The sequence below is a fragment of the Electrophorus electricus genome, chromosome 14 (assembly GCF_041902795.1).
Source record: "Electrophorus electricus isolate QZ-2024a chromosome 14, ASM4190279v1, whole genome shotgun sequence".
Classification (NCBI taxonomy): domain Eukaryota; kingdom Metazoa; phylum Chordata; class Actinopteri; order Gymnotiformes; family Gymnotidae; genus Electrophorus; species Electrophorus electricus.
The window spans coordinates 21,677,881-21,699,415 of record NC_137510.1 but is presented as its reverse complement, the minus strand read 5'-3'; the positions used below and the strand labels follow the sequence as shown (position 1 = coordinate 21,699,415).

General features: G+C 42.6%; 2 protein-coding genes across 14 annotated transcripts in view; both read left to right on the top strand.

Moving 5' to 3' along the window:
* The window catches only part of osbpl3b (oxysterol binding protein-like 3b), a 36,536-nt gene extending 28,945 nt beyond the window's left edge, over positions 1–7,591 (top strand). For 10 of the 11 annotated variants that reach the window (XM_081696330.1, XM_035530629.2, XM_035530631.2 and 7 more), the window contains 8 exons: positions 1,310–1,447; positions 1,552–1,615; positions 1,713–1,791; positions 2,156–2,297; positions 3,650–3,797; positions 4,930–5,056; positions 5,858–5,980; positions 6,539–7,591. In XM_081696330.1, coding sequence (XP_081552456.1) covers positions 1,310–1,447; positions 1,552–1,615; positions 1,713–1,791; positions 2,156–2,297; positions 3,650–3,797; positions 4,930–5,056; positions 5,858–5,980; positions 6,539–6,635 — 918 coding nt within the window. In that variant the 3' untranslated portion in view covers positions 6,636–7,591. The remainder of the gene's footprint in view (positions 1–1,309; positions 1,448–1,551; positions 1,616–1,712; positions 1,792–2,155; positions 2,298–3,649; positions 3,798–4,929; positions 5,057–5,857; positions 5,981–6,538) is intronic. The other variant, XM_035530628.2, reaches the window with a different exon arrangement.
* A 3,646-nt stretch (positions 7,592–11,237) lies between these two features.
* On the top strand, positions 11,238–19,983 carry gsdmeb (gasdermin Eb). Of its 3 annotated transcripts, XM_081696202.1 has the most exons (11): positions 11,247–11,371; positions 12,757–12,830; positions 14,260–14,498; positions 14,621–14,813; positions 16,068–16,242; positions 16,956–17,073; positions 17,709–17,825; positions 18,366–18,493; positions 18,799–19,003; positions 19,186–19,259; positions 19,385–19,982. In XM_081696202.1, exons 3-11 carry the CDS (start codon positions 14,288–14,290, stop codon positions 19,613–19,615), a joined length of 1,452 nt encoding a protein of 483 aa, XP_081552328.1. In that variant the 5' UTR covers positions 11,247–11,371; positions 12,757–12,830; positions 14,260–14,287; the 3' UTR covers positions 19,616–19,982. The 3 variants fall into 3 exon arrangements, with proteins under 3 accessions (XP_026855871.2, XP_081552329.1, XP_081552328.1); XM_027000070.3 differs by lacking the exon at positions 12,757–12,830 and having other exon boundaries at positions 11,238–11,371; XM_081696203.1 differs by lacking the exons at positions 12,757–12,830; positions 16,956–17,073; positions 17,709–17,825 and having other exon boundaries at positions 11,238–11,371; positions 18,440–18,493; positions 19,385–19,983.
* The last annotated feature ends 1,552 nt before the right edge of the window (positions 19,984–21,535 follow it).

The following is a 21,535-nucleotide window of genomic DNA, read 5'->3' as shown; positions in this document are numbered from 1 at the left end:
AGACAATGGCTATATGATGTCAGTAACATGAGCTTTCTTCAGCAATCTCTCCCATTGTGCAAACTGACTTGTCCCCATTGAGTCCAGGATGTTTGATTTATGTCGTCACTTAGTCACACCCTATCAGATTTCTTGTTACTGGAACCGTGCCTTTAAAAGTATGCCCAATCACAGTTCACCTGAGAGCTTCTGCCATCAACCGTGACTGTGTCGCAATGACAGTCAAATGTTTTGCATTGACCAGTTCCAGTTTAGTCAATCCACTGACATTCACAGCGATAATGGAAGAGGAGATGTTGGGAATTATGTAGCTCATTTAAAAGATGGTTCCAATAATATTTACTGTAATAGCCTACTTTCAGTGTCTAGCTTTCTTTCGGCATACCCTCAAACATTAAAAAACAAACATTATGGTAGCATTTAGCTTATTGGCAGTAGCTAAGAATGGGAGCAGAAATCTCTTAAACTTGTGACTTTGAAGCTCAGTAACGAGGAAAAGTGCTAACGAAGCTTCTTCCTTCAGACAGGATGCAATCCTTTAAAACCAGAGGTTTTACCCAAGTTGCACAGGTTATAAGAGAACATCAGACATTCGGTCATAGCTATGCTGTTTTCATTCTGCTCTTTTGAACAAACCGATGCATGTCAGTCGTGGCAAACTCGAGAAAAAGTGAAAAGATTACCGAGAGAGCAGTCCCAGGTTTTACTGGCTGTATGTCGGAGGCCTAAATCAATTTAGTCACTTGCACTAAAGGGGACTTGGAGTGTTCCACTTGCTGCTCTGCGTTCACTGATTGGTCCCGAGTGACGTGTAACCCACAGTACTGTACCAGCTCTACATCGGAAGAGCTTTCAGAGCCAGACAGACTCTCTCCCATTGATCTGCATTAGATCACTGCCAGTACTCATTACAGCGGTGGGAGGACCAATGGAGTGGTGGAGAGGTGATCTGTAATGGCTTTGTGAAGAACAGATGGAACTGCCTTCTGCCTCGATGAGTTCGGGTGTCTTTATAATGAATTTTACGGCCAGGCCGATTTTTCCTCGCCTCCTCGAGTTTCCACATTTCAGGAAGTGGGAGAGTGCAGCCGTTAGGAGGGCACAAGCCCTGCGCTGCTTACTTTCCTCCCCAGGAAGATCGCGTCCTGCATCTGATCCCCTCCAGCTACCCGCGGGCCCGTGCCCTGGTGCTGTGCGGTTCCCGAACCCGACGAGCGGTTTCGCCCGACTCGGAGGCCCTCGGCTGGGGCGGCAGAGGATCGCCTGTGTAATTTTGCCCGTAACTTGCCGCTCTCTTTGTGTTACGTAGGTGTACATCGCGACATTCGCTGTGTCGGGCTATGCTGCCAGTTATTACCGAGCGGGAGGGAAGCCTTTCAACCCTCTGCTGGGGGAGACATACGAGTGCGAGCGTCCAGAGAAAGGATTCCGCTTCATAGCGGAGCAGGTAGCAGGTCCTGTTTGTTACACAGTTTCTTTTTTTTTTTTTATTCGAGTTGGTTTGTTTTCTGCTTTTATCCAACCGCTTTCACTCTCTCTGTGTCTCACCAGGTCAGCCATCACCCGCCAATCTCAGCATGTCATGCGGACTCTAAAAACTTCATCTTCTGGCAAGGTGAAACGTGGGTTCTGGGAGGATGCGATCAGTAAGCTCTGAAGCTGTGTGTGTGGCCTGTTTCCGTGTGACTCAGGTTTTTGTGTGATGCCTGCAGATATGAGGTGGAAGAATAAGTTCTGGGGGAAATCCATGGAGATCGTGCCTGTTGGCACCACACATGTGGTTCTCCCTGGGTGAGTGGTCAGACACACGGTATTTGTCTCACAGCTGTCTCCCACACGTAGGTGTACTTGGTGCCAGGCAGAACTGGTTTTCTTGTTTTTCCATTTCCCGCACCGCTGAGGACTTTCGTTTATAACTTTCACTTTTGAGTCTTTTTTCTTAGAACTGAAACAGCACGCAGAACTGAGGTGTGCAAACCCCACTGCCAACTTCATTATAAGTACTTACTTAGCAGAAAAAAAAAAACCTACTGAGTGCACACGTAGAATACAACAGATGGGCAATTTTCTGTAGATGTGCATGTACAAAAAGAAGTCCATGATGAGTGTGTATTAAACTCCCCTGCTCAGACGTAGTGTGTGTTCTCTCCCACAGCTTGGGCGACCACTATGAGTGGAACAAAGTGACGTCGTGCATACATAACATTATGAGCGGCCAGCGTTGGATTGAGCACTATGGGGAGCTCTCCATTAAGAACGCCAAGAGTAATATCTGCCAATGTAAAGTCACCTTCAAGGTGAGGTCTCATCACCCTCATGCTTGTCCACGAGGCAGCCGTCACGTGTCCTCTGTCTCATTCCCGCCTAGACTATCAGTTTATAGGTCATTCATTGGTTTATCTGGCTAGAAATATGTCCACTTACCTAGTGAGGGAGAGAGGAATCTAAAACATTGTAAATCATCTCTTCAGGCTGGTGGATACCACAGTTTCTGGTAGAGCGGAGGCGTGTTCCTGCTTTGATACGCTGATGCTGAATGGTTGAACTTGTGGTATAGCTTGTGGAAGAATTGACTCTGACACTGGAGAGTTTCCAGAACTTCCCACAGCTTTTAAACAGTTGTGGTTAATTCTGCTGTAGAAGGTAATGAGGAAGAGAGACAATAAGACAAATAGAGTGAGAGTTGAGCGGGAGGGTTAAAGACAGGGAGGTAATATAAGATATAGGAGTGTCTCAATCACAGGGCAGTTCCTGGACAGGACTCTAGCTGCTGCTTCAATGCTTTGTGCCAGCTCCCTGCTGCCTGAACAGTGCCATCTGCTGGAAGACAAGACACATTGCATGTAGGCTTCCGGTAGCCTTCTGCACTGAGAGCTGCTTTATTAACAAATCCTATAAACTATGAAATGTGAACCTCCTCCTTGGGGATCTGTTACAGTTATGTACTTTTGGCATAGTAGTTTTTGGAATAGGCACTTCCATTAGAGTGTGACAGTCTGTCATAGTCTGTGTACTGGCCACACACCGACCAGTCCGTACAAAACCGGGCTAGACAGTGATTGCTTATTTCTTTATTTGTATTGTTTGTTTATTTATTTACTCTGTCTCTCACTACTTATTCTGCTCATTATTTATTTATTTGTTTATTTATTTTATATTGTTGCTATTGTGGAGTCTGTTGTTGGCCAGAGGAGGATGGCCCTTGCTTTGAGTCTTGGTTCCTGTCCAGGTTTCTTCCTCATGCTCTTAGGAAGCTTTTCCTTGCCACTGTCGCCCTTGTCTTGCTAACTGGGGGCTTGGACTTGACATTTATAAAGCTGCTTTATAACAAGGGCTGTTGTAAAAAGCACTGAATAAATACATTTGACTTTGACTATTTTGAACAGAGAAAGTGGTGAGCAACTATAAAGATGACGTTTTCACAGGGTACAGTGAGCTCTGTGTGTGTGTGTGTGTGTGTGTGTGTGTGTGTAGATCCAATGCCTGTGGAATGTGTGCAATATTATGGCTTCACCCTAACTGCTCTTGCACTGAATTAATTTTTTAGCTGAGGCACTTCCATTAGGAGTGTAGACAGAGAACGCTGATCTGGTAAGGCTGGGTTGTGCCACTGATGAGACAGCACAGGGTTTTTTGTCTGTTCCCACAGCAGGCGAAGTACTGGAACTCGAGTGTAAACGAGGTGGACGGCTCAGTACTGGACCAGAAGGGGAAAGTCATTCACAAGCTGTTCGGGAAGTGGCACGAGAGCATATACTGGGGCAACCCTCCCACTGCTACGTGCGTCTGGAGAGCCAGTAAGACTCCTGTCTGTCTGTCTGTCTGTCTCTCTCACGCCTTACTTTCATGAATACCTATAGTCATCTCAGCTAGCTGCTTATCTATTTGGCACTTCACTGGTACAATGGTTTACGTATTGCTATGATAAAACAGCCATCATTACATTATAGTAAATGTGCATTTAAAACTATTCCTCATCACTGTCCACAAAAAACATTCTGCTACCAGAGAAAGGAAAGAAAATCCTAAGAAATACATCCTGAAGGCCTTCAAGTGTGTGTGTGTGTAGCGAAGGCGACAGGCAGTGACCATGGCCTGCCTGGAATCCACCCCTTCCAGGTGGCAGACAGGGTCTTCCAGAATAAAGAGGCACTCTTCCTTGCGTGGCAGTCAGAGCCCCACCTTCGCCCTCGTTACCGACAGACTGCCTTCTCCCTTGGGGGGTGCGTCACAGTTTCGGTCACACTGCTCTCTAACTTTGGGGAGCACATCTGAGTGCTTCACGCATCCACCCCTCAGCCTGGGTCCATTCCCCTCCCCTAGGAGATCATACTGGACTCTACAGCATCCCTTGGCGGCAGGGAAGCTTCCGCTCCCCATGGCGTCACGGCAACATGCTACTGACACTGTTCGTAGGGAAGGCAGAGGGCAGCGACCAAGCCCAGCTTCAAACCTGGGTCTTCCAGGTGGCCACTGCATGCTCTGACTACCAAACCAAAGAACAAGCTCCCTGACATGACAGTTAGAGCAAACCTTTAACCCGCTGAGTGATGCTCATGCCGCCCTCTCTTTCAGAGGGCGACCGTCTCTGTCAAAGTCTGTGTGCACTGGGAGCACACCAGCCAGTCCCAGACTTTACCATGGAGTCTTTTTTTGCATTGTTCTGAGTTTGTTTGCCAGCGTACATGGAGCCTGCATACAGCCCCTGTTAATCAACTGTTCATCCCAATTAGGAATATCAGTCATCTGTCACTAAAATTAAGTACAGTTGCCAGGTATATCACAATAATACATAGTGTTATTTTGAACAAAGAATGTGGAGAGCACATGGCGAGATGACATGGTTTTGGAGGGTAAAGCAGACTTTGTGTTTCTGTGTGTGTGTGTGTGTGTGTGTGTGTGTGTGTGTGTGTGTGTGTATGTGTGTAGATCCAATGCCCCCGGAACATGAGCAGTATTACGGCTTCACCAAGTTTGCTCTTGAGCTGAATGAACTGGACGCACAGACCAAACCACTACTGCCGCCCACAGACACCAGATTACGCCTGGACCAAAGGTAAAGCACTGCAGATACGCTGCCCACATCGATATTTACTACTGATCATTACATCTATATTTAATCCTGATAATTTCATTGCTGTAGCTAAGAGGAGTTGACATCAGCACTATTAATATGTACAGAAATACTGAAAGGGAAATTTAGACAAAGATTTTTAGTCTAGGATAAATCTACAGACCTTTTGACTCTGATGGTCACTCGTTTGATAACAAGCTTCTTAATATGGTTTGGGTAGAAAAAAAATGTTACTTAAGCTATTTAATTCTATATTGCTGTAATTATTGCTTTTATTTTGGAATTCATATCATTCTGAGCATCTGGCTGGGAAAAACAGTGCCCGCTACTTAGCATTCTTAAAGAACTTGACTGAGAAAATGCTTTTTTTAACAGCATTTTTGGAGTTTTGACACATCATGCCTAGACCGTTAGAACTGTTGTAAATAAACCTGCAGTTGTCTTGTAGTTGATTGGTATGAGATATTACTGGGCTTAATCCTCATTCTGCACACATAGACTGGGCCTCTGCTGAGTCAGTTTTAGTGTGAAAAGTGATGATTAAATACTGAAGACAGACAGACAGTCGTGAGAGCTCGGCTAGAGTTTAGGGTGCCTTCTGCTGTGTGAAGGAATTCGAAGCCCTTCTCTGGCATCAGGCTGGCGCAGGCAGCGGCTTCTGCCTCTGGTATCGCCTTGACGTCAGACAGAAGAGCCCTGGTATCAGCTTGACGTCAGACAGCGGGCAGATAGCTGATGCCTAACACGTTTCCTAACTTGTTGCATACCAATGTGCGTCTGTAGGTTACTGGAGGAGGGGAACGTGGAGGAAGCAGAAATACAGAAGCAGAGGATCGAGCAGATGCAGAGAGACAGACGCAAGGTTCTCGAGGAGAACGACATGGAACACGAGCCACGGTTCTTCCAGTATGACCACACTGCCAAACCCCACCCCCAGGGGCAGTTGACGCTGTACTCCTATAAGATCCTGGCTGGAGTCATTTCTGCATTTTCTAAAGCAACAGTGCCATATAGTGTACTGCAGGGCTACATCTCTGCAGAGTTGATCAGTCTCTCTGGTTTTGAGACTCCTCCAGTAATTGCCAAGGCCTTTTTGAGTGGAGCTGGCTGGTGGGTCCAGAGAAACATTAAAGCCTGCAGAACTGTGGCCCTCTAAAGACCCGCATTTGTTGTGCATTTTAGAATTGGGTGCTCGAGTCATATTTACTTTTTTCCCAGAGATTGGGTTTAGAGATTTGTTTATTTTTGTTTGTATATGTTTATCGTTCAAGCTTCAATGAAATGATAACAGTATTGGATGTGTAGAGAACTAAAATCAGATTTGAGAGTGTGTTCAGACATAGCCTCAGATAACTGTCGATGTTGATTTTAGTTTCTGAAGGCTTCTGCGCTGACATAAAAAAACATTTGATTACCTTTACCAAATGGTCACAACTTTTTTTTTTTTTACCATGTTGCTAACAGGAAATCAACAGATGACACATGGATCAGCAACAACACATACTGGGACTTAAGGAAAGAGCCAGGCTTCAGTAATTTAGACTTCCCAGTGCTGTGGTGAGCAGGAGCTAACCAGCTCATGCTGGTAGACCTCTACTGTCTGCTGCTAGTGGGGTGACTACTCACTGTTGCCTGCTCTTCTCTGCCCTGACCTACTTTCCGTATGAAGAAAGATCTTGCAGGCTTGAGGACCAACCATACGGAGAGGAAACCTTGATGAAGGCTATTTTCTGCCTAATTACATAGAGACAAAATGTGGAAGTATAAGACTGTTTGTCACATTGCTATATTCAAGCATCTTTCATTGTTTGATATTCCTTTTTAAATGCCTTAATATGCTTTTAATATCTTTTGTAGTGTCTTTATGGGGGCATATTTCTTGATTGTCTAGAAATTATGCAAACATGGCCCAGTTAATTATCTCTAATCATTACTGTGTGCAACTAGTAGCGCAAACATACTTACAGAAATAGCGTTGCATAGTGTCCTCTTGTGATGCAGTATGGTACTGCAGACAGTTCACGCATATCTAAGTTCTACCCAAAACAAACAAAACGGAACTTGGATGTGTGCATCTGAAATATGCTGTTGTCTGATCAAAGTTACATTGTCTACCTCTTTGAAAGAGATAGTATGGAAACTTCCATGCAATTTTTGGGGTACATGTTGCTATCTGAATTCCCCAGGTCTTATGCCTTATTCCATTTTAATCTGTCATTAATATAATCCTTAACCATGTATCAGTCATGTTACAGCTTTATCACGGTCCTGACTGTATTGAAGGATGCCTCTGAGATCTGCTTTCCACCCAGAGCCCTGGTTCAAACACATATGGACTGAACACTGATCATGCTGCACTTGTGAGTCCTACTGAGTGTTTCAGCTTTTCACTGTTTGACCTGCGCTCTGTGTCCAGCTGTCCACGAAAACATGCCGGCAAACAAGGTTGGGGTGGAGGGGTGTTGCGTAGACTGCTGCTGAGATATCTCTCCTTCAATAAACCATCATCTCTGCAAATGTTCTGGCTTTTTATACATTATTTTTCTATTTGTTTATTCATTCATTTTTGTTTTTTTGCTTTCTCTGTGTTATGATCACCTCAAAGTAGTACTACTTCAGCCCGTAAGTAAGCAGTTTAAGCACTCGGTACTCGTGAAAATTATTAAATTACATGTTTAAATTCTTGCAATTTAAAAACTGAAAAAGAGACTGAACAATAGTTTGTTAGATTAACTCAATGCCTTTTATAAAACAAGGTCAATAACATTTGTTTAATTAGATTTGCTGAAATTGTAAATGACCTATATTTAACTAAGTTATGTACTAGACCAAATTTGTGCTGAAACATTTGTTTAGCATTGCAGTGTGGTTACACATGATTAAATAGTGCTAAATACTGCATTAACATTTAACATTTAACCATGCAACCTTTCAACACTCACACCTACAACTAAACACCAATAACCTGTAGCCCCAGTAGCCTACCTATTACTGATTAAATAGAGAAACTCAAAACAGTGTTGGGTAAAATTTATCTACAAAGACAACTGTAGTTGAATCAGTCTCAGTAACGAAGTTTGTAAAGTGCACAACGCTTAATAGAAATATTTAATTTTGCAAGACACTTTTACTTGAAATATACACTCATAGCTAATTTAATGATAAGCATCATGTAGAGTCATCAGTAATAGATGATCATTATCTGTCCATCAGAGCTCTGTTGGCTGGTTATCTTTGGGTGGTACACCTCTCTACCCTGCAGTGGCAATAATGTATACAAATCTGACACTGCTATGCTTAGTACATTTGTATAATCTTATTGAACTTATGAAAATAGGATACCGGCTCGGATGTCACCCGGGTCAACAAGGTCTGCGTCAAGATCAGGGCAATCTGATGAAAGGTGGGCTACTGGAACAAATACAAGACACTCACGGAGTGGAGAATGGAGGACTTTTGGGATGCTGCTACGCAAGCAACCCGAGTGTTGTGAGGAGGGTATGCTCAGAGGATGTGGGAACTGTGGAAGCTCAGTGATTAAGGTACTTGACTAGTAATCAGAAGGTTTGTCAATTCAAGTCCCACCACGATGGGGGATACCTCATCACGGAGAAGGAGGTTGGGGATTGGCGAGCAAAGATCAACAGCTCTGGCTGCCTGGTTGAGGAGATACACATGAGAGGTAGAAGCCAGAGCTGGGGACTGAACAAGACATATGGGAGAAGGAGGCATCACACAACAACTGTGCCCAATTAGTTAGCAGCACAGGAACAGGTGCTAAAGTAGGGGATTCAGTAGGAGAGACAGAAGGGGATCTACACAGTGCTAAACTAAATTCATAAGGCATTACCCAGTACTCATAGTGTCCTCTGGTGGTAACAGAGGGTTTTCCACTCATCCTCTTCTTCGATGTGAATCAAACTATGCAATCCTGAGGTCTAATTTTGTTAAGTACCTGCTCTCTCTCAGTTGTTCTAAAGCTACCGAGATGAGGGTTAAACGATAAAGGTATTTCTTGACCTGGTTGCGGTTCTGATAATCAATATAAGGACGGAGACCTCCATCCTTCTTCTTCACAAAAAAGAAACCGGAAGCAACAGGTGAGGCGGATGGCTGAATGAAACCCTGTTGGTGGGCTTCATCTATGTATGCTTCCATGGATCTGTACTCCCCGTGTGAGGGGATAAATGCATGCCTTAGATAGCATGGCTCCATCTAATAACTCGATGGCACAGTCACATGGGCGGCGAAGAGGAAGTCGAGTGGCTTTTTCCTTATTGAATACAAAGAGATGTAGATGCTCACTGGGGATCAGACAGGCTTGACAATTAGCTGGGATTTCTACAGTAGTGGAGAGAGCCTGAATAGTGGGGAGACTAAGACAATTGTCTAAACAATAAGTGGACCAGCATTTGATTTCATGACCATGATATGAGGGGCTCAGTGCAATGGGGAATTCAGAAGTGTCAAGGACTAGGGATGAGATGAGTTCAGAGTGTTGGGCACTTGTAATGTGATTAAGAGGTCCTGTGTGCTGGGGTACTGATGTGAATCCCACAGCAGAACCATCAAGTGCACCTAGACATAGAGCACAGGAAAGTGGCTCCACTTGAATCTTCAACTCATCAACCAGGCATGCATGCATAAAATTCCCCTCTGCTCCAGAGTCAGACTGAGAGTCAATGGTGACAGGTAAAACAAATGATTTAGAAACCAACCCCATTGTGGGAGAACTTACCACATTACGCCAGTGGCTAGTGCAGGGAAATGGTGGTGTAGTGGAAGCTGCAGCCCCTGTTTCTGCAGTAACCATAAGGTAACCCCAACACCCCTCGCAGAAGGTCTCCTTGTCAAGATGCTTTGGAATACAAGTCTTTGCCCTACTGCCTGGCCAGACCTTCACCCCTGGGGCAACTCATTACACCCACTCTGAGAGGCTTCTTTTACAAACACCAGAACTCTTTTGGCTCCACTAAAAGGGGAACTGCATTCCCTTATCTGTAAGGACAGTTTATTACTCCACAAGGACACATGGTCCAAAACTTTACCTGTTCCCATTATTGATGAACACTGTCAATCATCATTTCTCAACAGCTCTCAATCAATGAACACAAAAAGTATAATGGTCCTGTTGTCACCAAGCCTTTTATTCTGGCTATTGCTACATCATTCGATGCGATGGAGTGGTTCATTCTCAGGTGCCACCTGGTGAAAAAGTTGCAACACCAGTTGGCTTTTGCCAAAGACTGTCCCAAACACAATTCAATCATCCTGCTCACAGACTTGAATTCTCAGCTCTAAAGTTGGCCATATATGACAAATTCAGTTATTGGTTGAGAGGGAGGGATTTCATTGCATGGTCTGACAACCTCCTGACATATTCTGAAAAAACTGAAGCTGTAACATGGAACAGTTAAGAAACGGACACATGTGCGGAGAAGAGCGAGATTTATTAAGGGCAAATCCATAATCAGAGTCGTTAGAACAGTCCAGGGCCAGTCAGCCAACACGTAGAGTCCAGGAATACATCTTAAATACTGTTTAAACATAAAATGAAATCCTGAAATACTGTTAAATTGTGTTAAATGTTTAAACATAAAATGAAATGTAATTTACTGTGGTGTATTTGTAGTTGAGGGGTTATTTAGCTGTTAGGTCTTTGTAGTTGAAGGATTTTTTAGCTGGGGGGGGGGGTAGTTGCTAAGGGCAATTTCACTGATGGGGTGGTTGTTGAGGGGCTGTAGGGCAATTTGGGTGGTTGGGGTGGTGATACCGGCAGGGGACTACCGGCACCTTTTCCCTCAAGCACTGATCTTAAATAGTTCTCACTCATATCGGTAATACATTTGTAAAGACATCATTTAATTAGTATTATCAAATTTTCATTTGAATTTGAAAAAAGTCCGGAACGTGCGACCATAAGGACACTGATACAATTTTGACGTTAAAAAAACTACTTTTTGACGTATTTTGGTTGAACAATAAACGTTTATATTTTTATTAATTTTAAAGCGATAATTTTAAATATTAGGCTTTATGCAAGTGTCTTGCACCCACATACTGAAAACGCAAGCAGGCCCCCTACATCTTCCCTAACGCCGCTAAGGTCATACAGGTTTATTCTGCTCAGCAGAGGAGGTGTGGTCTTGGGTTTCCCCCGGAGGGCGAGTAGAGTAAAACAGACAGACACCTAACTAGTAAGATAGCTGAAGGGCATTCGCCGGGAAAAGAACAGGCTATAGTTGCAGAGCTGTATCAATTTTACGTATTAATTTGGTCTGCAACTAAGAAAAAACGGTAAGAAACGTAGTGAGATTTCTGGTGTTTTGTAGGATAAATATTGTAAACTGGAGACCAGCCAAAAAGTAGCTTCACATGTTGTTTTGTGTAATTTAGCTAACGTTAGCAGGGATTAAGCTGGCTGAAAAGCGAAAACCCTTTTATTTGGTGAATGTACAATTATACACAAAAAGAATTCCAAAGTTCTATATATCTAACTAACTATCTATCTGTCGTGTGACGGTGTTTGCCATATTTGTTACGGTCAACCTATCTGCAATTTAACGATTCACGGTCAACCGCGCATTGAATCTACGCCTGTATGTGGGATGTTACGGTATTTCGCTGCTAATCGCAAACTAACGCCCCCTAAGCAAAGCGAAATAGACTTTCATATTTTTAAGAACTTTGGTGTATACACGCACTTTTACTACATTTATAAGTAGTTTACTTGATTTAACTAGTTTACTTGCTTCATTACATTAAATACAATTAGTAATATATTTAAATGGGTTTATAAGCACTGTGCAAAAATGTTTTTCCTATATGATAAACATCATAGGGCTTGACTGCCAGATAAAGGGTTATCAATACCGCAATAGATAGGCGGTAGATACTCTAGGGCCGAAAGGTCCACTGCCAACTCAGGGGTGGCTCTTGGCAATCAAAAGATTCTCCCGTACCAGCTTTTTATAAGTGCATATTGGAAGACCTTGTGTCTTTTAATGGGGTGTCACTGTGTCTTTTAATGCTACTTGACACCACACTCATAGAAAGATCTCAGCAGCTAGGATCTCACACCACAGAAACTCAGCCTCCTCTGGAAGTATAGCTGGCTCTGGCCCTTTTGGAAAGCTTGTCCTTGGTCCATTTCCATCCCAATTTGTTATATAGATGGACATCCAGCTACTTATACATGTGCCACAGGACTCCACACAACTGGTCTGCGCTTGTCTTCAGAACTTTTAACACTGTCAATAAGGTCCCACTGCCTTTTCTGCCTTCTGTTGTGTCCTTTTACCTGGTTGGCTGTGATATAGAAGGGATGTGTAAGGAATAAAACAGCAGGGTGGGATCATTGTTTGAGGGGTTGTGAATGATCCATTATCATAGCTATAGAAGACACTGTTCATCTGATTTGTCCTCATCCAGCTGTCCTAAGCCTGCGGATGGCAGGACAGCTTCACACTTTCATTCCTCCATTTTCCTGTAGTCTGCCTTAATCTCTGTAATTCTCACCCTCTTCTTTTTCTTCAGCAGGGCCTTCGGGTCCCCAGTGATCCAGTGTTTGTTATAAGCACAACAGCTAGCCACTGTGCGCCACTGCATTAACCACACAGAAGTTTCTGTAGTCTGTTATACGGTCTGTCAGAGTATTGATGACATCACCATGGGGTTCACAGAGTGTGCCCCAGTTTTTTGTTTTAAACAGACTTTCAGGACATCCATAGCCATGGCAGACCACTTCCTGACTGAGGTTTGTACAGGGAGCTCAGAGTTACCAAGTTATGGTCTGTGTTTCCTTGTAGTGGAAGTGCAGAAGCACTATATACCTCACTGACATTAACATGTAGCAAGTTCATACTGAATGTGGGCAGAATGCAGGAGAGATGCATGATAACATTTGATGAATGAGTATATATGTATGTAAAGTCTAATTAATGAGAAGTAATGATTAAATTCCTCAAATAGGTGACACATGGGTGTTTCCAATCTCACATTCCTTTTGAGAAATAGCCAACCAGAATCACCATATATGAAATGAGTATATTAATTTGCCTTAAGGTAGTATGGCATCAGTTTGGTTTTATGAACACATGATACTGCAGAATTGGCTCAACTTGCACTGGGGACATGAAGGGCCTAACCTCTTGGGTTCTAGTGTAATTGTTTTGGCATTATGGGAAACTTCTCAAAAATAGCTAACCATACTTGTCTCTAAGTCCCATTAATGATACTAGGACATTAATATGGATTTTTGAAAAAAAGGTACTGTAGAACATGCCCAAACTTGCACCGGTGATGGCCTAGGGCTACCAGTCTTGGGTCGTAGGGGAACCGTTTTGGCATTACGGGAAAATTAAGAGAAATGGGTAACCATACTATCACTATATGAAATGGGCATTTAAAGATTTCACTATTGGATTTATTTTAAAAAATAAAAACATGGTACAGTAGATTTTTTGAGACTTGAGCTGGCGTTAGCCATGGCCCATCACCCTGCTGGCAATGGAATTTTTTTTAGCTCTGGAATACCCACACCTCTGCAGATTTGTAGCATTGTACTAGTGATGGCCCTGTTTTTGCTGGCATACAAGGCCTGTATAAACTTCTCACATACATTATATGGGAAAACCTTTTTGCACAGTGCTTATTAAGCTATTTAAATAGCGTACCAATTGTGTTTTAATGTAATGATACAATATTCATTCAAAGTATACATGCCAGCAACTTGTACTTTACGTATCATTACGTATACAATACACATCGTTTCTAAGTAGCCTAACCACATTTACCACATTTCTAAGTTTTAGTGCTGTAAGATTTATGTTGGTTTTATTGCATTATTTGCTCATTTTGACCAAGTAAACCATTTTGTACTTTTCTACTATACATTTAGTAAAGTGCGTGTTCACAACAAAGCGCTTTCAAAAAATACTAGTCTGTTTCTCTCCGTTTCAGCGCTAGCTGGAGGTCCAGGAATACCGTAATATCGCGCTTATAGCCGCATTCGGATTTAAAGCGCGGATGACAACCGTGAACAGTTAAAGTGCGGATAGCTTGACCGCGGTTGTTTGTTAGTAGATACTGTCAACAGCAAAGTTATCCGTTTTAGCTAGTTTGTTAGCTTTCTGTGTAAGCACGTTTTATCAGTAATGTAATAACGTCCTTGTCCTATTTTGTAGTTTCTCAGGATCAGGGTTACACAAAAAGATGTTTGCCAAAGCAACCACTAATTTCGTGACTGAGATCGACCCTGACGGGTGTCTTGTACCTGTCTTCCGCCTGAATGAGTCGGACAACCTGGCGCTCCTGTCCCTGGTCATCAAGCGCAAGCGCTTCTGGTTTTGGCAGCAGCCGAAGTACCTAACAACAGATTTCAGCCTGAATGATGTACTGGTTGGGGATAAGGACATAGACACAGGTACAAAACAGATTTCAGAGGAACCTTCTGGTACCTTAAACACCCAACAATAATCAGTAATTGACCTAGATGTCTTTTAAAATACCCTGTCATTAAAGATAAACTGTTACTTCTATGAACAGCTGTAATCGAGACAGATTTTCTGAAGTACAACAGCACGTTACAAAGCAACACCAGTGGAGGCGCAGATGCAGACTTTGGCCCGGGACGCGTAAATGTTGGCGGGGAAGGTTCATCCAAACTAGCGTCCTCGTTTGGAAACCTCACGAAACAGGAAATTGATCTTAAAAGACTTCTAGATGACTCTAAAGATAGGTAAGTGGACGAGGTGTGGAAAAGGCTATGAGCACATAAACACCGCGATCTTGGCACATCCATAAACTCATCCCATCAGTGACACAGGGAGGATCCATGGTGAGCACTGCTATGTAGAAGTGGAAATGAGATTGCATTTATCTGCGGCAAAACGTCAGTGCAGTTGTGTGTGTTCAGAACATTGAGAAAGCAAACTTCCCATCTTCTGACTTGACACTCTCTCTCCTCCCTGTTTCCCTTTTCTTGTTTCATGGGGGCTGTATGCGGTATTACTTAAGACCATTTACCAGCTCTTGCAACAGAGTTATAGGAATTATTCTTTGGCATATAGTAACCTAAGCTTGCTGAAATGCTTCTTCCAAGCATCATATAAAACGTTCTCTCAGCTCATCTGGGCAACAAGAAAAGTGAACTGCTGTCAGCCCATCTGGGCAACAAGAAAAGTGAACTGCTGTCAGCCCAGTGTGGCAGATGAACACTAATTGTTTATTATTATCCTTATCAATATACACTAAAGTTCAACACAGAAAAGAGCAATGAACGTATATTAGATTTAATTCCGAAACAGCTACATTATGGGGTAGTAGTTAAGAAACAAACTCAGTGTTGATATGTATCAAGATAACTTGTTGGCTGGCAAACGGCAGCTACAGTAATGCACGTTTGGAACTAGTCTGTCCAACTGTGTGAATGTGTTACGAACTGAATTGCAAGTTGCACCTGCTAGTAAGTCTACAGCTAGTCTGTGTACTGATTGGCTTTTACTTGTGCTGCCCCCACCAAATCACGGTTTGTGTGTTTACTGTGAAGGCCAATTTTAAGTAAGGTACTTTGGCCGCCAATGTTGTGGTGAAAAAATTGATCTTGATTAAATGTAAATGTACAGTAGGAATCTTTCTGGATGTAACGTTCTATTACAACTCTAATAAAATGTGCATTACGGACACATTTATTCAATATGCATATTCATATGTATTCATGCATTGTTTAGCCTGTATTCGAACTGTCTTTTGTATTTTGAATGCTGTGGGTCAGTGTAGTTGAGACTTATTCACTAAGGAATAATGAAAATGAAGACTAAAGCTGCACACTTCTTTTGCATGCTACCAAAACGGAGCAGGACAGGACTAAAATAAGAACATGCAGCGGAATATAATCCTTGTAGTAAGAATGCACAAAAATGTAAAAAATGAAAGAAACAGAAACCTTCCAACAGAATGCTGCTGATTTCATCGCACGTCCTCTCCTGTGCAGGGTTCTGGACCTGCAGCACTCTCTGGTTCAGCAGACGCGGGAGAATCGGCGGGAGGTGCTGGGGGTGGTGAAGGAGTGCATCACCACCACACAGCCGTGCACCATCAGCGAGGTGGTGCACAAGGTGGGCTCGTGCGGCGCCTTTCTGGGCTTCACCGTCCCCAGGAAGATTCAAGTAAGATATTCTGGGATCCAAGGTGTCACGCCTCTTGGCTGCAGCGCGAGCTGAGCACGGGCCAGTTTGACGTCACCCTTGCTTCACAATATGCATACATCAAAAGGGGGTTGCAATTCTTGTTTTATAATGGAATAAGTGTTCTTGCAGTGCATCATGAGAGTAATAGTGCAATCTGCAAAATTACTGGAGCCCCTTTAGACCTACAAACAAAGCCAAAGTTTTATTTATATTTTAGGGAACCGTGCCCTGCACTGAGTTCCTGTTTCACTAACAAAAGGCACAACTTCTCACCGATTACCACAGCAAAGACCCAGACAGGCAAATACAAGTAGAGCAATAAAGACACAACTTAAATCCAAATTTGAGTGCTATTTCTATGGAAAAAAAATGAAAATGTATTTTGCAGCCACAGGAAGCAAAGAACATGGAGAGTGACCCAAAACGTAACAAGGTGTTTTACAGCTGGAGAACCAAGAGTTGACGCATGAACTGGAGGAATTTTTCAAATTCCCTCCATTCTTATTAGACTTCTAAGGATAGGGTTAGTGTCGTTATCCCTGTGAGGGGAGTTGGCCCCAAAATATTACTTCGAGGAAATGTTTTTGTGTTTTGCTCGTCTGTTACATCTGCCAGTGATACTAGGCATGTCATTACAGCACAACACTAACAGGATTGTCTCTCTCACAGTGCTTCTTCACTCTTCTTTATAGGTGTCTGTGAAGAATGGCGGCCATCAGTCTAACAGTAGCGTTTCTGTAGAAATCCCTGCCAACACAGCTCTTGCTTACAGCATCATTGAGCTCAGAGTGAAAAGCACAGGTCGTTTCGGTAATTGTGATTTCCCCATCACATTCTGAGTCAGGTGAAATGTTTGTGGTAGATTTAAAAGTGTGATTCAGCTTAAGGTAGCTTTAATTACTGTGAACTAATGAATAGAGTGTTTGAAAACATGCTATTATACAGTGTTTTATGATGCTTTTGATCACTGGTTCTATAAAGCAGTGTGATACTGTTAAAGTATGGAATCAACTTGAGTGGAATTAGATAGAATAACTGCAGTCCTATGACTGAGAGATCATTGTATGCCATATGATACTGTTCAGCTATTTACATTTATAGCATTTAGCTGATGCTCTTATCCAAAGGAGTTTACAATTTTACCTGAGTACAATTTGAGCAATTAAGGGTTAAGGGTCTTGTTCAGGGGCCCACCAGTGGCAACTTGGTGGCAGTGGGGCTTGAACTGGCCACCTTATGATTAATAGTCGAGTACCTTTACCACCGAGCTACCACTACCCCATATACTTTCACCATCCTCAGCCACTAATCAGCACAGCTTTTAACCGCACTATGTTGTTTCGCTCAGAATTTGAAGCTAGCTGCCAGTACATGCAGTGTTCACATCCTTTTTAACTGGTTGTGTGACCAGCTTTGGTCTGACCACTGCAGCCTTGTATCACCAGACCTGTGTCTGATGCCACACAACCTTGGAGGTTTTGAGACAGATGGGATGGAGAAGGGCGTGACTGTTCTCTGCAGCACTCCACCCGAAGCACCAAACAGGCAGCCGCTACAGGAAGGTAACAGCTGGGCTACAAAAGTCTGTTGTGGCCCGTGTTATGCCAGTGAAAGTAATGCCATGTTGCCTACTAAAGCAGATATTGGAATCATAATTGTTGGCCTCTGCGATTAAGGTATTTCATGAAGGAATGGAGCAGTTATATTGCAGTCACAATAATTAAACACATCTCATCTCATACATATCTCCAGCTGTTGCAGTCACATCACAGAGCATGAGAGCTGTCGGTCAGGCTGCACTGATCACTACAATTACAGTAGCAGCCATAATTGCAATTATTGTTTATACCTGAAAAAAAAAACAGCCTCAGGCTTTGGTTCTGGCTCGCTTTCTAATTTGTTTTCATCGGTGTGAGTGTAAAAGCTGATAAAGCATCCTTGAGGCTGAGAAAGGCACTATATAAATGTAACAATAATGCCATCAAGCAGCATATAGTAATTCATTTCACTTAAGTTAAGAAACATAAAATTAAAAATAAGTGAATAAATCTAAACAGGTTTTGTAGCATCCAAGCCTGTGTGTGTGTCTCTCTCTCGCTCAGAGTTAGAGAAGCTGCAGCCCCAGTTTAAGGTGCTGTCTGATCTGCCTTCCAACACCCGCCACTGTCTCTTCCAGCAATTCTCCATCCTCCTGAAGGACAGGACCGCCATCAGTGTACTGGACCTCGCCGTAAGTCGGAGCAGGGCCTATTCATAGCACTGAAAAATTAAAATACATGGCTAAATGGCGCAATATGTTTACTAAGGTGAACAAATGTAGGGGAAAGGGACAACAGGTGGAGTTTGTTTATTTAAAATAAATTTCATGTAGTCAAGCAGGAAGACCAGTAAAAAAGGTGATACAACAGCAAAGAGGCATGATGTTTATCTGTATGGACCATAAAGTACTGCTTTTCACATTGAAAGCTCTTAATAGCTTAGCACCGACAACCGTTGCTATTAACGGACTGATCCATTTTTCTCCGATTCTTTCAGCTGGAGGATGTCTCTTGTGGCAAGAAGCCTGATCTCAGCAGCCTTGACAAAGTCCCCTCTCTGAGATCTGCAGTGCAGACCATACTGGAGTTGTTCCAGGGGGACGACGGTACAGGTGACGCCCAGGCGGACAGCACAAGCTCTGGGAAACAGCTTAGTCATTCTGCCATGAGTGCCACCCACCTCCTCAGCAGTGCCTTAGAGGGTGAGCTAGGAACCAATTAAAAATGCTTGATTTTATCAGCACATCAGTTGTTGTCTTATTCTGACAAATATGTCTGAAAATATAGACGATACTGATATTATTCCATGACCTCGAGAAGCATCTCATTTCCAAGTTGCACTGTCACTGTAAAAATACCCGCTTCTCTCGTCTCCGAAATGCAGAGATGAATGACTCCGTCTTGTCTGTGCTCGAATCCTGCTGTTGTCCCCGCACCATACAGGCACTGCAACTTCTAGTGAGTAATGTCTCACCTGTAGAATCACTGTGAATGAGTATGTCCCACAAAAGCAGCAAAACCACTTATTCAACAGTGTATCTGTACTGTGGACTCAGTGGTCTGTTCTGCATATTGCCTGGCAGGTGCAGCATGTGGTAGAAAACAAGAAGTGTTCTCTGAAAGACAGCACACTGGCGATTCTGGGGGACGAGAACAGGTACAGCCAAGTTGTAAAGCTCTTTGGCTCCTCCGACGTGGTGCTCAGCAAAGAGGAGGATTCAGTCAGCGCCCAGCTCGGCAGCCAGCAGGGACACATGCCACACGTCTTGTGCATTGCCATCTGTGCTCTTGCGTCTTTAGCACCCCTTGTCTGACCGCATTTCTGGTCAGGACACGCCAACATTGGAAAACGTACATACATTTGTCGTTTAGGACAAAGACGATTATCATAAGTTTGAACTTGTTTAATGGAACGACAAGCTTTATTTTTCCAAAAAATATTAAGCTAAACTAATCTCTTTACAAGCATGGCCCAAGTGCAAAAGAAAATTGCTAACACCTGAATTGTAACCACTCCTACTTTTTTGACTGAAATCTGGATCATTTGAAGTTAAAAAGTTCTCTCTAATGTTAATTTTATATAGTGACTTTTCTACTACCGTTATGAATTTTAAAGTTATTTAAATTATTAAAACATTTTTTAAAAATAAAAGCCTAAATTGTACACTGTTGAGTAGTAACCTCTGAATAGATCCGTATTCCTAGTGATGGAAAAAAAGAATCACGAAGCTTTTTGCTGCTTCCTGAATGAGAAGGCAAAAGATTCAAAGCACTGGAGCTGACGGCAGGACAGTGGCAGCTGTTGGTCTGCAGAAATTATAGCAATCATAAGCTCAAAACTGCAAAGAACAGAACATTCCTTTCCACTGATTCCATATTCGTACAAAAAAAGGATAACCAGTGATGTATAGCCATTAAAATGGTGCACAGAACTGTCCACAACTGTTTCCCCTTCACTGTGATCTGCTGTGGCAGTCAAACAGCAGCAATGCTAAACCATCAAGACAAACTTAGGAAAGAATAAATGATCAAAACGAATAAATACAAAGAACACAAAGCCAGAGAACTGAACAGTGAAGCGTGCCCCACAAAAGGGCAACACCGATTATAATGCAACATTACACCAATCAACTACACATTCCCCAAGTTGCATTTAAACAAGTGTTTCCTTGTGACAATGCGACAATGCAGTATAACTAAAAATTGCATTGGGAGACATCTGGACGAGGTGTTGACACATCATCCATTAATTTTCCATATTTTCAGTTTTCCATTAAAAAGGATGACTGGGGAGTCTACACCCTCTTATAGACTGCAAGATAATCAATCAGATGATGCCACTTTCACCCCCATCTGATATCTGGATGTTCAAAAGCTTCCACGCTGTTGAACCAGTGGACCTCACAAAAGTGAAAAGAGCCGAAACATGTCCATGTCCTCCTCCTTATAGATCACTTTGAACCAATAAAAGAATCGAAAGGAGAGTGGGCGAGTCAAAATGAGCGATTGTATGGCTGAATGAGTCAATCGTACCTTAATGATTATGATTTTGTAAGATGCTGTAAGAATGATCTAGGGTCATTCATAGAAAGGTTACATAATTAAGAGTGCTGAACTGGATCACTCGTCTTCTAACTTGAGGTTGCTCCAGGATTACTGATTGTGTAATGAGTATTTATATGGCTTAAGGGTTCTATATGAATACTGTTCTGGGTTAGACATATACCAACACTGCTCTTGTGAAGTATCAGAGACTGTATGACTGGGGGAATACAGATACTGAACAGTGGTCAGTCTTAAGAGTTATATAGCGGAGCAGAACTGTAAAAATAATGATCTGGGGTCAGCCATACCCTAATTGTTATATTAGAATTCATCATTAATCTACAGAGTCTATAGAATCTCTTGAGTAAAGAATAGTTCTTTATTATACATTAGTTGAGTGATTGTATGGCTGCATGTCTAAGAGAGCTAAAAATACTGAACAGACCCTAATGATTATAGCCTAATAATACCCATCTGGAGTCAGTCAAATCCTAATCATCATATCCTTATAATTATTTTTAGTTCTTCTTAATGACTGACCTATATAAGTCATTAAGAAAATTAATGTCTTAGGGGCACTGTAAGAATATCAAATTTCATAAAGATGATTTCAGGGAGCAGACAGTCCCCCCGCTTCCCCAAGTTATCCAAAGTGGCTATATCTTAAAATATAGCTATTTATTATTAAT

Excerpts from the sequence above, each read along its gene's own strand:
- gsdmeb (XM_027000070.3), top strand. The coding sequence starts at position 14,288 with ATGTTTGCCAAAGCAACCACTAATTTCGTGACTGAGATCGACCCTGAC. Across the intron at positions 14,814-16,067 it reads CTAGATGACTCTAAAGATAG|GGTTCTGGACCTGCAGCACT; the intron begins GTAAGTGGACGA and ends TCTCCTGTGCAG. Across the intron at positions 16,243-16,955 it reads CCGTCCCCAGGAAGATTCAA|GTGTCTGTGAAGAATGGCGG; the intron begins GTAAGATATTCT and ends TCTTCTTTATAG.